At 48.5% G+C, this 13325-nt stretch overlaps 1 protein-coding gene across 2 annotated transcripts in view; it reads left to right on the forward strand.

Moving 5' to 3' along the window:
• GAS7 (growth arrest specific 7) overlaps positions 1 to 13325 on the forward strand; it is a 216901-nt gene that overhangs the window by 130586 nt on the left and 72990 nt on the right. For both annotated transcript variants that reach the window (XM_077833933.1, XM_077833934.1), the window contains exon 3: positions 1670 to 1747. In XM_077833933.1, coding sequence (XP_077690059.1) covers positions 1670 to 1747 — 78 coding nt within the window. The remainder of the gene's footprint in view (positions 1 to 1669; positions 1748 to 13325) is intronic.

Genomic DNA, 13325 nt, shown 5'->3' on the forward strand with positions numbered 1-13325 from the left:
GGACCATCCTGCCTGGCCCTTGAGATCCTGGCCGAGGAGGCTTGCCCCTGGCCCCTCCCCTGCTGTCTCCCCTCCCCTGCAGTCACGCTGCCATGTGAGCAGCAGGGCTGTGAGCTCCTGCCGCTTTGAGCGGCATGGTAAGGGGGCGGTGGTGGCATGCACGGCAGTGGAGGGGGGGTTGGGTAGGAGGTCCTGGGGGGCAGTCAGGGGACAGGGAACGCTTGGATGGGGCAGAGGTTCTGGGGCAGTCAGGGGTCGGGGAACAGGGCGGGTTGGATAGGGCGTGGGAGTCCCGAGGGGCCTGTTGGGGGGGGTGGATAGGGGCCGGGGGGCAGTCAGGGGACAGGGAGCAGGGGGGGGTTGGATGGTCAGGGGTGTGATTTGTAACTGATAGAGCTGTGCCAACAAAAGCCACAAGTGTAAATGCTGTTCGACAGACAACACTGATCCATACAGCTTATTTCACTCAAGGGGGGCTGGAGTCAAGTACCCCGGCCAGAGCACAGCTTCGCCAGCCGGGCTGTGTCCACACTAGTAGTACTTGACCAGTACAATACAGCAGTACAGTTGTACCAGAAATGCACTCCTGACCTCCGACTCTGGGTGGCAGCCGCTGCTTCTCTTGGGCCATTTCCGCACCTAAATCCATGCAGTCTGGAGGGGCTCCTGGGCTTGGGGATTCCACCCCCCACAATGGCTGCACAGCCTCACTGTATTGTTCATGTGACCCACCGTCCTAGGAGGGAGCTGCTGCTAAAAGGCCTTTGTGCCACGGCCACATCCCCTGCCTGGAGTTTTGCTGCCGTCTCCCCAGGCTCCTCCTACACGGACCCTCAGCAGTCAGAGTTTGCTGAATCCCACAATCAAGCCACTCACCTAGCAAACACTCATGAAGACAAGGGACCATGGCTGCCGTGAAGCCACAGCCACCAGTCACAGTCCTGGCTCCTTGCAATCACTGTCAGAGAGGGGCAGGACAGAGACCCTGGCTAGGGCTCCTCTCCGTACAGTAATTCCATGTTGCCAACTCCACATAGCAGGAAGTCACCAGACAAATCCTGAAAAGTCGCTAGATGTTGCTGTTTAAGCACACAAATGGAGTAAAAAATGTCACTAAATAAAATTTCCAGAGAATTTTAGATATAAATCCATTCCATGCTCTTCTTACTACATTCTGTTGCATACCAACTCAGTGTCGTTACGTCTCAGTTGAGCATGTCCGGGGCTTCTTGGGCTGAGATCCCTGTAATCTGCAGGTGAGGAAAAGAAGTCTGTGGAGGCTAATTGAATGCTTTGCTAAAGCTAGGCGCACTTTGGTGAGAGCAGCACATTAGCCACGGCTTGTTTTTATGCAAATGTGTTCTTTCTCGCTGCTCCGTAGTAGCTGGCACACCCTGTGATGAAGGGAAAAATGGCTAATGAAGCGGGCAGGACGGGGGAGGCAGGTTAGCCGGTGAGGAGAGCTGCACAGATGGAAGGTGGGGTGGGATCTCTGTGGGAGGGTGGGGGGAAGCATCGGGCAGTGGGTGGCACTGCATTGGCCAGGAGCTGGCAGTGTGGGGCCGAGGCAGGGCGGTGGGTGACCCATTCATTCTGTGACTGTGGCACGTGGCACTGTGCCGTGCTCGTAGGGCCCCGATGCACTCACTGTGCTGTTCTCTTTGAACAGAAACCACGTGGGAACGGCCGAGCAGCGTGCCTGGGACCCCCAGGAGCCCCGGGAGCCAGAAGAGTGCTGTGCCTGCAGGTACTGTTCCCTCAGCTGGGCCTGCCCTGGAGGTTTGCCCAAGCAGCCGGGAGGGGGAGGCATTTCCGGCTGAGAAAGGAGCTCAGCGTCTCCCATGCTGTGGCCTGACAGGCCCTTCTCAGCTCAGGCATGACTGGCAGGCTCCAGGGCAGTGGCTGGTGCCCCTCTCACCATGAGCGTCTTCCCAGCCCCGAGCTACAGCTGATGTGGCCCTGCCCCCTGCAGAGAACCAGCTCAGCTGCAGCTGCTGCCCCAGGTGCAGGGCAGACCCCCACAGGGGGAAGGAGCGGAGCCCACAAGGGGTGCAGGAAGGAGGCTGGTTAGGTACAATCCCCACACAGTACGCATCCGGGGTAATCCAGGCCTGCTGGGTGTGGCGCTCTGTCTTCCTCTAGTGGCACCTAGACCAGCTAGGGATTGATGAACCTGCTTCAGCCATGGCTAAGAGACATGTGTCTTATGGCTCATGCAGTAGAGGTTCACACATTAAGCTCCAGAGGGCCCAGGTTTGATCCCAGCCGCCACAAACCGAGGTCTGTTGACCTTACACCTGCATGGGGGAAAGGCCTTAGCCCAGCTCAGATAACATGCCAGCCCGCCAAGGAGCCGTATAGCAGCTTGAGAGCAAAGGTGTGTGCCCTGTTGGCAAAGCCCGGGACAGGCTCATGGCTCAGCAAACACCGCTGCGCAACAGCCCATCTCCTGGTGACAAAGCCTCTGTTCTGCAGAAAAGGACCTGGGGATATAGTGGATGAGAAGCTGGATATGAGTCAGCAGTGTGCCCTTGTTGCCAAGAAGGCTAACGGCATATTGGGCTGCATTAGTAGGAGCATTACCAGCAGATCAAGGGAAGTGATTATTCCCCTCTATTCGGCACTGGTGAGGCCATACCTAGAGTATTGCATCCAGTTTTGGGCTCACCAATACAGAAAGGATGTGAACAAACTGAAGAGAGTCCAGTGAAGGGCAACAAAAATAATTAGGGGGCTGGGGCACATGATTTATGAGGAGAGGCTGAGGGAACTGGGCTTATTTAGTCTGCAGAAAAGAAGAGTGAGGGGGGATTTGATAGCAGCCTTCAACTACCTGAAGGGGGGTTCCCAAGAGGATGGAGCTAGGCTAGTCTCGGTGGTGGCAGATGACAGAACAAGGAGCAATGGTCTCACGTTGCAGTGGGGGAGGTCTAGGTTGGATATTAGGAAAAAACTATTTCACTAGGAGGGTGGTGAAGCACTGGAATGGGTTACCTTGGGAGGTGGTGGAATCTTCATCCTTAGAGGTTTTTAAGGCCTGGCTTGACAAAGCTCTGGCTGGGATGATTTAGTTGGGGATGGTCCTGCTTTGAGCAGGGGGTTGGACTAGATGACCTCCTGAGGTCTCTTCCAACCCTACTCTTCTATGATTCTATGAAACACACTCAGTGGAGCCCCACTCAGCCAGCCACCGGAATGGACTCATTTAGTTCAGAGGGCCTCACTTCCAGTGCCCATTTCCTGGCACCTTGGCCATAAGCCCCAGAGCTGTCAGCACTGCACTGTCTGCAGCCCATGCTGACCTGACCGGCTGCTTGCTAGCTGGTTGCAGTCCCATCAGCGGAAGGGAGGGGAGGCTTCCCTGGTACTCACCAGCACAGGCAGGGGATCCTGGATTCTCCTAGAGCCATACCTCCCGCCCAGACCCACCCACCCTTTGGCTTAGAGCAAGCAGGGCTAGTTTGCAAAGGTTTCAAACCCTGCATTCTTTGTGGGAATCTAGGTGACTCAATTTGTCTCCTATACTCAGTGGAGGGGCTCAGCCCTCGCACCTCTGCTACCTTATACCAGGGTTCACTCTTCAGGGAGTGCAGCCCATGACTGGGAGAGAGAGCGGAGGGAGAGGAGTAACTGGGGATCCAGCTTTGGGGCAGGGACTGGCCACAAGCGTCCTACTCCCGAGAGGGGTGGTTAGAAAGCAGCCAGCAGCCGAATTCCAGTGGGGTGATGGGGGTGGGAAAAGATGGGGTGTTGTAAGGTCTTGAGCACCACGTAATTTTATCTCCTAAAATACTAAAAATGTAGAGTGCAGATAAACAAGAAATGGTTGGGGCCAATTGGATATCTCAATTGGATATCTCAATGCCCATTCAAGGATGTGATGCCCTCTACTGTAGTCACATGGGGTTCTTCACAGGCCTTAGGGGAGGCACTGCGTGATGAAAGACAAACAATATACTCCCAAGGATTAATTGCCAAACTCCTGTAACTAAGGAAAGGAAAGAAAGAAAAAGGTAAACAAACATCAACCCAGACAGAACACACGCAATCAGAAAACAATGGTTTCCTCAGGTATACATTCCTCTTGTGTCTCTCTCAGAGAGCTGTCCTCAGAGATTACACCTTGAAGGTCTTGTCTGTGGGATGCTCTCCTCTGTGTAAGTTAGGACCAGAGTGCATTATTCCCCAACTCAGCAATGAGTCCTGACTCAGAGATGGGCACAAGGATTTTGTCTAAGGCTCAGTGAATCCTTCTTGGTTTATCATGGATAATCTAAACAGTCGATAAATAAGCAGAGGTAAGTGACCTGAACTAAGTCCTATGAAATTGGACAAAGATAATAAAAGAACCAATTCAAGGAGCAGTGTGGAGGCAGGCAAATTAATAAATATTAAGAACTTTACATTTCAATTAAATCCCTCTAAGGCTCTCTGTTTACCAAGGTTAGCTGCTGTCTTCTCTCCCGGGGTATGTGGTCTGAACAATCTGACGTTTAACAGGAGAAGCTGTTAGTACCTTAAATTACCATAGTATTTCCATATCCCATTGGAACTATTGTAAGAACAATTTAAATCTAAACCCTTGGCAGTGCTTTTGCAAACTCCACTTCACCAATAGTGCCGAGGTTTCTGAGATATCACCATGTGCAAAAGCCGTGCTGGACTGAAAGTTACTTCTTGGTGCTAGAGTAACAGCCGGGTTAGTCTGTATTCGCAAAAAGAAAAGGAGTACTTGTGGCACCTTAGAGACTAACCAATTTATTTGATCATGAGCTTTCGTGAGCTACAGCTCACTTCATCGGATGCATACCGTGGAAACTGCAGCAGACTTTATATACATACAGAGATCATAAAACAATACCTCCTCCCACCCCACTGTCCTGCTGGTAATAGCTTATCTAAAGTGATCATCAAGTTGGGCCATTTCCAGCACAAATCCAGGTTTTCTCACCCTCCACCCCCCCACACACAAACTCACTCTCCTGCTGGTAATAGCCCATCCAAAGTGACAACTCTCTACACAATGTGTATGATAATCAAGGTGGGCCATTTCCTGCACAAATCCAGGTTCTCTCACCCCCTCACCTCCCTCCAAAAAACACACACACAAACTCACTCTCCTGCTGGTAATAGCTCATCCAAAGTGACCACTCTCCAAGTTTAAATCCAAGTTTAACCAGAATGTCTGGGGGCGGGGGGGGGGGGTAGGAAAAAACAAGAGGAAATAGGCTACCTTGCATAATGACTTAGCCACTCCCAGTCTCTATTTAAGCCTAAATTAATAGTATCCAATTTGCAAATGAATTGCAATTCAGCAGTTTCTCGCTGGAGTCTGGATTTTAAGTTTTTTTGTTTTAAGATAGCGACCTTCATGTCTGTGATTGCGTGACCAGAGAGATTGAAGTGTTCTCCGACTGGTTTATGAATGTTATAATTCTTGACATCTGATTTGTGTCCATTTATTCTTTTACGTAGAGACTGTCCAGTTTGACCAATGTAAATGGCAGAGGGGCATTGCTGGGACATGATGGCATATATCACATTGGTGGATGTGCAGGTGAACGAGCCTCTGATAGTGTGGCTGATGTGATTAGGCCCTGTGATGGTGTCCCCTGAATAGATATGTGGGCATAGTTGGCAACGGGCTTTGTTGCAAGGATAAGTTCCTGGGTTAGTGGTTCTGTTGTGTGGTATGTGGTTGTTGGTGAGTATTTGCTTCAGGTTGCGGGGCTGTCTGTAGGCAAGGACTGGCCTGTCTCCCAAGATTTGTGAGAGTGTTGGGTCATCCTTTAGGATAGGTTGTAGATCCTTAATAATGCGTTGGAGGGGTTTTAGTTGGGGGCTGAAGGTGACGGCTAGTGGCATTCTGTTATTTTCTTTGTTAGGCCTGTCCTTTAGTAGGTAACTTCTGGGAACTCTTCTGGCTCTATCAATCTGTTTCTTTACTTCCGCAGGTGGGTACTGTAGTTGTAAGAAAGCTTGACAGAGATCTTGTAGGTGTTTGTCTCTGTCTGAGGGGTTGGAGCAAATGCGGTTGTATCGCAAAGCTTGGCTGTAGACGATGGATCGTGTGGTGTGGTCAGGGTGAAAGCTGGAGGCATGTAGGTAGGAATAGCGGTCAGTAGGTTTCCGGTATAGGGTGGTGTTTATGTGACCATTGTTTATTAGCACTGTAGTGTCCAGGAAATGGATCTCTTGTGTGGACTGGACCAGGCTGAGGTTGATGGTGGGATGGAAGTTTTTGAAATCATGGTGGAATTCCTCAAGGGCTATGTAGACTCCCTCCTCAGGCCCTACGCTACCAGCACTCCCAGCTACCTGCGAGACACCACTGACTTCCTGAGGAAACTTCAATCCATCGGTGATCTTCCTGATAACACCATCCTGGCCACTATGGATGTAGAAGCCCTCTACACCAACATTCCACACAAAGATGGACTACAAGCCATCAAGAACACTATCCCCGATAATGTCACGGCTAACCTGGTGGCTGAACTTTCTGACTTTGTCCTTACCCATAACTATTTTACATTTGGGGACAATGTATACCTTCAGATCAGCGGCACTGCTATGGGTACCCGCATGGCCCCACAGTATGCCAACATTTTTATGGCTGATTTAGAACAACGCTTCCTCAGCTCTCGTCCCCTAAAGCCCCTACTCTACTTCCGCTATATTGATGACATCTTCATCATCTGGACCCTCAGCCTGGTCCAGTCCACACAAGAGATCCACTTCTTGGACACTACAGTGCTAATAAACAATGGTCACATAAACACCACCCTATACCAGAAACCTACTGACCGCTATTCCTACCTACATGCCTCCAGCTTTCACCCTGACCACACCACACGATCCATCGTCTACAGCCAAGCTTTGCGATACAACCGCATTTGCTCCAACCCCTCAGACAGAGACAAACACCTACAAGATCTCTGTCAAGCTTTCTTACAACTACAATACCCACCTGCGGAAGTAAAGAAACAGATTGATAGAGCCAGAAGAGTTCCCAGAAGTTACCTACTACAGGACAGGCCTAACAAAGAAAATAACAGAACGCCACTAGCCGTCACCTTCAGCCCCCAACTAAAACCCCTCCAACGCATTATTAAGGATCTACAACCTATCCTAAAGGATGACCCAACACTCTCACAAATCTTGGGAGACAGGCCAGTCCTTGCCTACAGACAGCCCTGCAACCTGAAGCAAATACTCACCAACAACCACATACCACACAACAGAACCACTAACCCAGGAACTTATCCTTGCAAAAAAGCCCGTTGCCAACTGTGCCCACATATCTATTCAGGGGACACCATCACAGGGCCTAATAACATCAGCCACACTATCAGAGGCTCGTTCACCTGCACATCCACCAATGTGATATATGCCATCATGTCCCAGCAATGCCCCTCTGCCATTTACATTGGTCAAACTGGACAGTCTCTACGTAAAAGAATAAATGGACACAAATCAGATGTCAAGAATTATAACATTCATAAACCAGTCGGAGAACACTTCAATCTCTCTGGTCACGCAATCACAGACATGAAGGTCGCTATCTTAAAACAAAAAAACTTAAAATCCAGACTCCAGCGAGAAACTGCTGAATTGCAATTCATTTGCAAATTGGATACTATTAATTTAGGCTTAAATAGAGACTGGGAGTGGCTAAGTCATTATGCAAGGTAGCCTATTTCCCCTTGTTTTTTCCTACCCCCCCCCCACCCCGCCCCCAGACGTTCTGGTTAAACTTGGATTTAAACTTGGAGAGTGGTCACTTTGGATGAGCTATTACCAGCAGGATAGTGAGTTTGTGTGTGTGTTTTTTGGAGGGGGTGAGGGGGTGAGAGAACCTGGATTTGTGCAGGAAATGGCCCACCTTGATTATCATGCACATTGTGTAGAGAGTTGTCACTTTGGATGGGCTATTACCAGCAGGAGAGTGAGTTTGTGTGTGGGGGGGTGGAGGGTGAGAAAACCTGGATTTGTGCTGGAAATGGCCCAACTTGATGATCACTTTAGATAAGCTATTACCAGCAGGACAGTGGGGTGGGAGGAGGTATTGTTTTATGATCTCTGTATGTATATAAAGTCTGCTGCAGTTTCCACGGTATGCATCCGATGAAGTGAGCTGTAGCTCATGAAAGCTCATGCTCAAATAAATTGGTTAGTCTCTAAGGTGCCACAAGTACTCCTTTTCTTCTTGGTGCTGTGTTGTAGCTTCTTTGTTCTTCTTGGTTGTCTTGCTGCTCTTTGTTTGCTTCTTGAGGTGTTGGCTTGGAGGTTTGATGAGAATACGTTAACAGGCTGAGTTTGTGTGAGAATGAACGTAAGAGCACAAGAAAGTGTAGTTGTGTGTAACAGCATAAAACCATAATCGGAGAGGGAGTCTCTCACTTCAGAGGAATTATACTCCTCTCTTTCCATGATCTGACTGGAGGTGGAAGGGCTTGGCTGGACTCAAGTATCAGCCACTGTCACCTTTCATTGGCTCAGCACCTTCATGGGCTGATCTTCCGTTCTCAGGTATGTATGTGCAGCAGGGCCGTAACTCTTCTGATTGCATTGCTTTTGTCTTTGATGTCTCAGAACATCTTTAAAGTTAGAGTTTTAGCTTTTATTCAGTCCATTTTCTGAGATATCTCATTAGTTCCATCAGGTTTTAATAGGAGTTTAAATTCTGTTTCAAATGAATACAAACATTGCTATTTCCTATATTTCAGCCCTTAACATATTTTTTTAAAACAAATTGTTCTTAAGAAGAGTCTTTAAACGTAAATGGTGATCAAATAAAATACTGTTTTCTTAACCGTCCTTGGAGAAGTTCTTGTCTTCCTGAATTTGATAAGGAGTGCTTAAGCCCTGCCAGATAACTAATTAATTTCCCAATGAATATAAATAATTTTATACTCAAGCAGCTTCTTATATTAGTTCTCAGTTCTAGCAAGGTCATTTGATTCCCTATTTGTACAGAAAACATCTCACTATTCATATAACAGTGATATCGGGCAGTTATTGTATGGAGTGATTGAATTTAGATATAAAATATTTGTAAATGAACATCTCAAACAAAGCTTATATCATCTTAAGCGTTTGAAAGACAATTCAAAGGTTCACCTTCAAGAGAAATCATGAGTTAGAAGTAATCAGTCTTCTGTAAAACATTTCTCAACCATAAATGTTCTTAAAGTTTGAAGAATGAAGGCTTTAGAAAATGTATAAAAGAAATCAGTTTCAGTGAGGATATTTCTAGAATTCTTTGTGAGGGTTTAAAACTAAAGGTTTTTCTCTTTGCAAAGAGGAAGGGTGAATAGGGTGCTTTTATGACTTGGTTTATGACTCTGCTAGCACATCTTAAGCATCACTCGTCTTTGTAATATCCTGAATAAACCAGATCTCTTTATAATATATATCTATATATCTTACAAACTTGTTTTTTTTGAGATAAAGTACACGTGTATGCCAGCCTTGTGTTTTTCACAAGGAGAGGTGTCTTATTCTCAGAGAAGACTCTCTTTGTTAGTTGTCTGTCTTTTGACCAATTGTTCCTAGATTTGCAGCCTACCATTTATAGGTAGAGCCCTATACAAATGTGTATCCGCATTCGATCCGCCAACCGCAAAAATTATCTGCGGATATTGGCATCTGCAGATTTGCTGGGTTCTACACTGAGCGCCAGACTGAGGCTCCAAGGCATTCCCCGGCTCCCCCGCTGGAGCCCAGTCAGGGAGAGCCGCGGTGGCAGCTGTGGAGAGCTGCGGGGGACCCTCCTCCTGTCCTGGGTGGGGGGCCCAAGCAGCCCCTTGCCAAATGTCCCAGCCCCCCTTGTCCAGTGTCCCTGCCCTCCAGCCCCCTGCCAAATATCCCTGCCCCCCTGCCCAGCATCCCTGCCCCCTAGCCCTCCCAGCCAGGGCATGTGGAGAGACCCAGGCTGCCACAGCGGCTCTCCTGGACCCAGCTCTGGGCGGGGGTGAGGAGGGGGGTAGCTCGGAGGCCGAGCAGCCCCAGACCATGTCCCTGTCCCCTGCTCCACCGCCCAGGGCAGGTGGAGGATCTGTGCTGTGGTTCCTCACAGCTGCCCATCTGGCTCTTACTGTCAGAGCCCTGCGTGGATACAAAATTTGTATCCGCATACGCGTTACTATCTGCAGAAATGGTCTGTGGATTTCCACAGATATAAAGTGAATACCCGTGGATTTGCAGGGCTCTATTTATAGGACATTTACAATTTGCAATTAAAGATTCCTATGAAAGGCACAAATCCAATAACTATCACATAAGTACCTCTTTCAAATTATAGTCTAAAGAAAATTATATAGAATGTTAAACCAAAACAGAAGTTATAAAATTGCTTTCTAGAGTTTGTGTAAACACAGCTAGAGGTAGTAAATGTGGTTTTATGGCTAAGAAGGTGAAAGTGGAAATTTCCTAGGGGTTGTTGCAATTAGCTCAAACATTTCATTTCACTTTTATTAAATAAGCAACCAAACGCATGAGCATGTGAGGTATCCATATGCTCCAAGTGTCATGTATATGAAAATAATTGTATCTCCTAAAAACAGTAAAGGCACAGGCAAGTTTGTAATAACTAAGAATTAGAATAATTTTATTAATAATCGTTTTTGCATCAAAATATTGGGATCTGTCACCACAGCAGGGATGGGCCATGAGGATCCCACTCCCACTGGGGAGTAGGAAGCTGCTGGCAGTGGGACTTCAGGTCAGGTTGCCAGCTTTTAGTTAAAAAAAACATTAGGAACTCTTAGGTATTGTGCAAAAATTGTATACAAATTATTTAATCAGCTGATTTGCATATTTGCAAATAATATACATATAATAATCCATTGCAGTTTTAGAAATGTGGTGTGTAAATTTAGTGCTGGTGAAGGCATCAGGCGGCAGCCCTGGTGTATGGAGTCCTCTCTTTAGCTACCAAGCAGCAGGAGCTTCCCCTGCCCACTGTCAGCATGTCTCAGCCCAGCTCTGAGGGGCTTCATCTGGGGCCCCAGGGCAGCTCAGTTCCAAAGGTCCAGGCAGTTCTTGGCCTCTCTGCTGAGTTGGCCCATTAATGCAAAGAGCACTGGGGAGTTTGTGACGTGAGAACTGGAGCTGAGACCCCCCCACCCCACAAATCTCCAAAAACCCAGTAGATTGGGACAGTGTTAAATCCCTGCTGAACTGGGTTGGATGCAGGCTGGTGCCCTACCAGTGAAAGGTATATAGTGCATTAGCAACACCCTTCGGCAGCCAGTCCCCAGTCAGTGCTTTCTTAAGAAAACGTTGATCCCTAGGAAGATAGAATCCATAGAACTCCCTTTATGTACAATGAATGGTAAGGTTGTAAAGTCAAGTACTCACAAGTTAGGAAATGCCAATATAATGTTACCTAAATTCTGTCTCCACTGTGATACCCTTTAATTACATACAGATATTTCTGATAAGGGACTTCATCGTGGTCTGAACCCAAGAGGGCCTTCATAGCCATTCCATAGACCTTGCCCACTTGAGCTGAAGGAGAAACTCATAACGTGTCCAGGCTATTCTTTGCATGGACCAGCTTTTAGAGGCGTGTGTGACAAACATTACCCAGCTATTTGCTAGATAGCAGCAGAATGCTGACTATCAGGATTCCTGGGCTCTGTGCCTAGCTCTGGGAGCAGCATGTGGCTGCTGTTTAGCATAGTTGTCCCTGACAGCACAGACTTGGGGCATTCTGAAAGGAAGCATGGCTGAGTGCTGTGACTTGGCTCTACCATATTTGGGTTCTGCCCCCGACTTTGCCAGAAGTGACCTTATCTGGAAAATGAGTATAATACTTGCCCCAGATGGGGGGACATGAAACCTTACCAAGTGTGGAGGGGTGTGCAGAAATAGTAACAGCAGTGAGTGACAGAGGTGAGACTTAAACTCATGTGCGCATGTCTCTCAGCACAGTGCAATCTGCTCCCGGGTCACAAGCTGTTTTTTATCCCAGATTGGTGAAAAATTGAGATTTGGGGCTGCCCCACAGCTCAAGTAGGGAAGGCAATCTCCAGAATTTGGAGACTGCCCCACAAGGTCAGGGGCAGGGCCTAGCCATGTGGGTCCCCAGAAGCGCCCTCCCTCTGGGGAGAGGGTGAAGCAGCTGGGGCATGGGCCTGTAGACATCTAACCTGTTTGGCTTTTGCTCTCTTGGACTGAGCTTGGACTCCTGGGCAAGAGCCTGGCACATGGGCTGTGCTGCATGGCGGGGGCGAGGGGTGGAGAGTGCACACAAAGGTGGGGAAACACAGCTAACCAAGGCGGAGATTCTGGAGGTGTGGTGTGTATGTTTTCTGGCTAGGATGTTGTCTCTTTCTGTTTGTCTGTCTGATCTATTCAGATTGCAATCACTTTGGGGCAGGGACAATCTGCTTCCCCGTGTGTCCTATGCCCAGCACAAGGGAGTCCTGACCTCACTCCATGTGCTCCCATAATACAAACAGTGACTCATTTCTAATAGCACAGCAACAGAGAACTGCAGGTTTCTCTCTCCCAACACCCCTCCCTCTCTCCTAGGGCATTAGGCAACCCCAGTTTAGGTGCCACTCTGAGTTCCGTAGCAGCTCATACCATCAGCCTGACAGGGTAACGGCAGAACTCAAGTAGCCCTGCAGCTGCCTGACTGGAATTCAGTCCCCCAGGAGCCCTCCAATGGGTCGCGGCCCAGGGGAACAGCCATTAGTGGTAGAAATGGCTGTTTCCACAAACACCTTCTGGAGCAATCATCCTGGAGTGTGGTGGAGCCAGGAGCAGATGCTGGGGCTATGTACATGGATTCCTCCCTCACTCGAGACAGGATCAATGTCCCCATTTCTCAGCCTCTATGCAACAGGCAGCTGCAGACATCTGTCCCTTAAGGAGACATTCGGATTTGGGCGTGGACCCAAGTCAAATGCTCTGAAAAGGAGGAACCAGGATGTATGAGCCCCTGAAAACTGAGGGTGCAGAAGTCTTTTGCACTCATTATTTGTTGTCAGGACTGGTTTCTGTTTTACGCTTAGTGTTGGCTTTTCAAGGAGTAGATGTAGCATCCAGCCCCAAGCAGCCACAAGTCAGGCCTGAGAAAATCAGGGGACAGGCTTTCAAATCATGCAGTTTTAAAATATAATCAGCATTGGATTGTTGTTCTTTGCCTCTGGTTTTTGGGGTGCTGGTTTGCGGAACAGAAGGGGGACTAGTATCTGCCACATGTGGGGACTAAATGGGCTGTTGGGAATTGATTCAAGTTCTAGGGCGTCTCCCTTAGACCCTTTCTACAGCCGTCGAACTCCGCTGACTTCAGTCTTCCCTGGAGCAGTGAG

This window comes from Eretmochelys imbricata, chromosome 14, assembly GCF_965152235.1.
Source record: "Eretmochelys imbricata isolate rEreImb1 chromosome 14, rEreImb1.hap1, whole genome shotgun sequence".
Lineage (NCBI taxonomy): Eukaryota > Metazoa > Chordata > Testudines > Cheloniidae > Eretmochelys > Eretmochelys imbricata.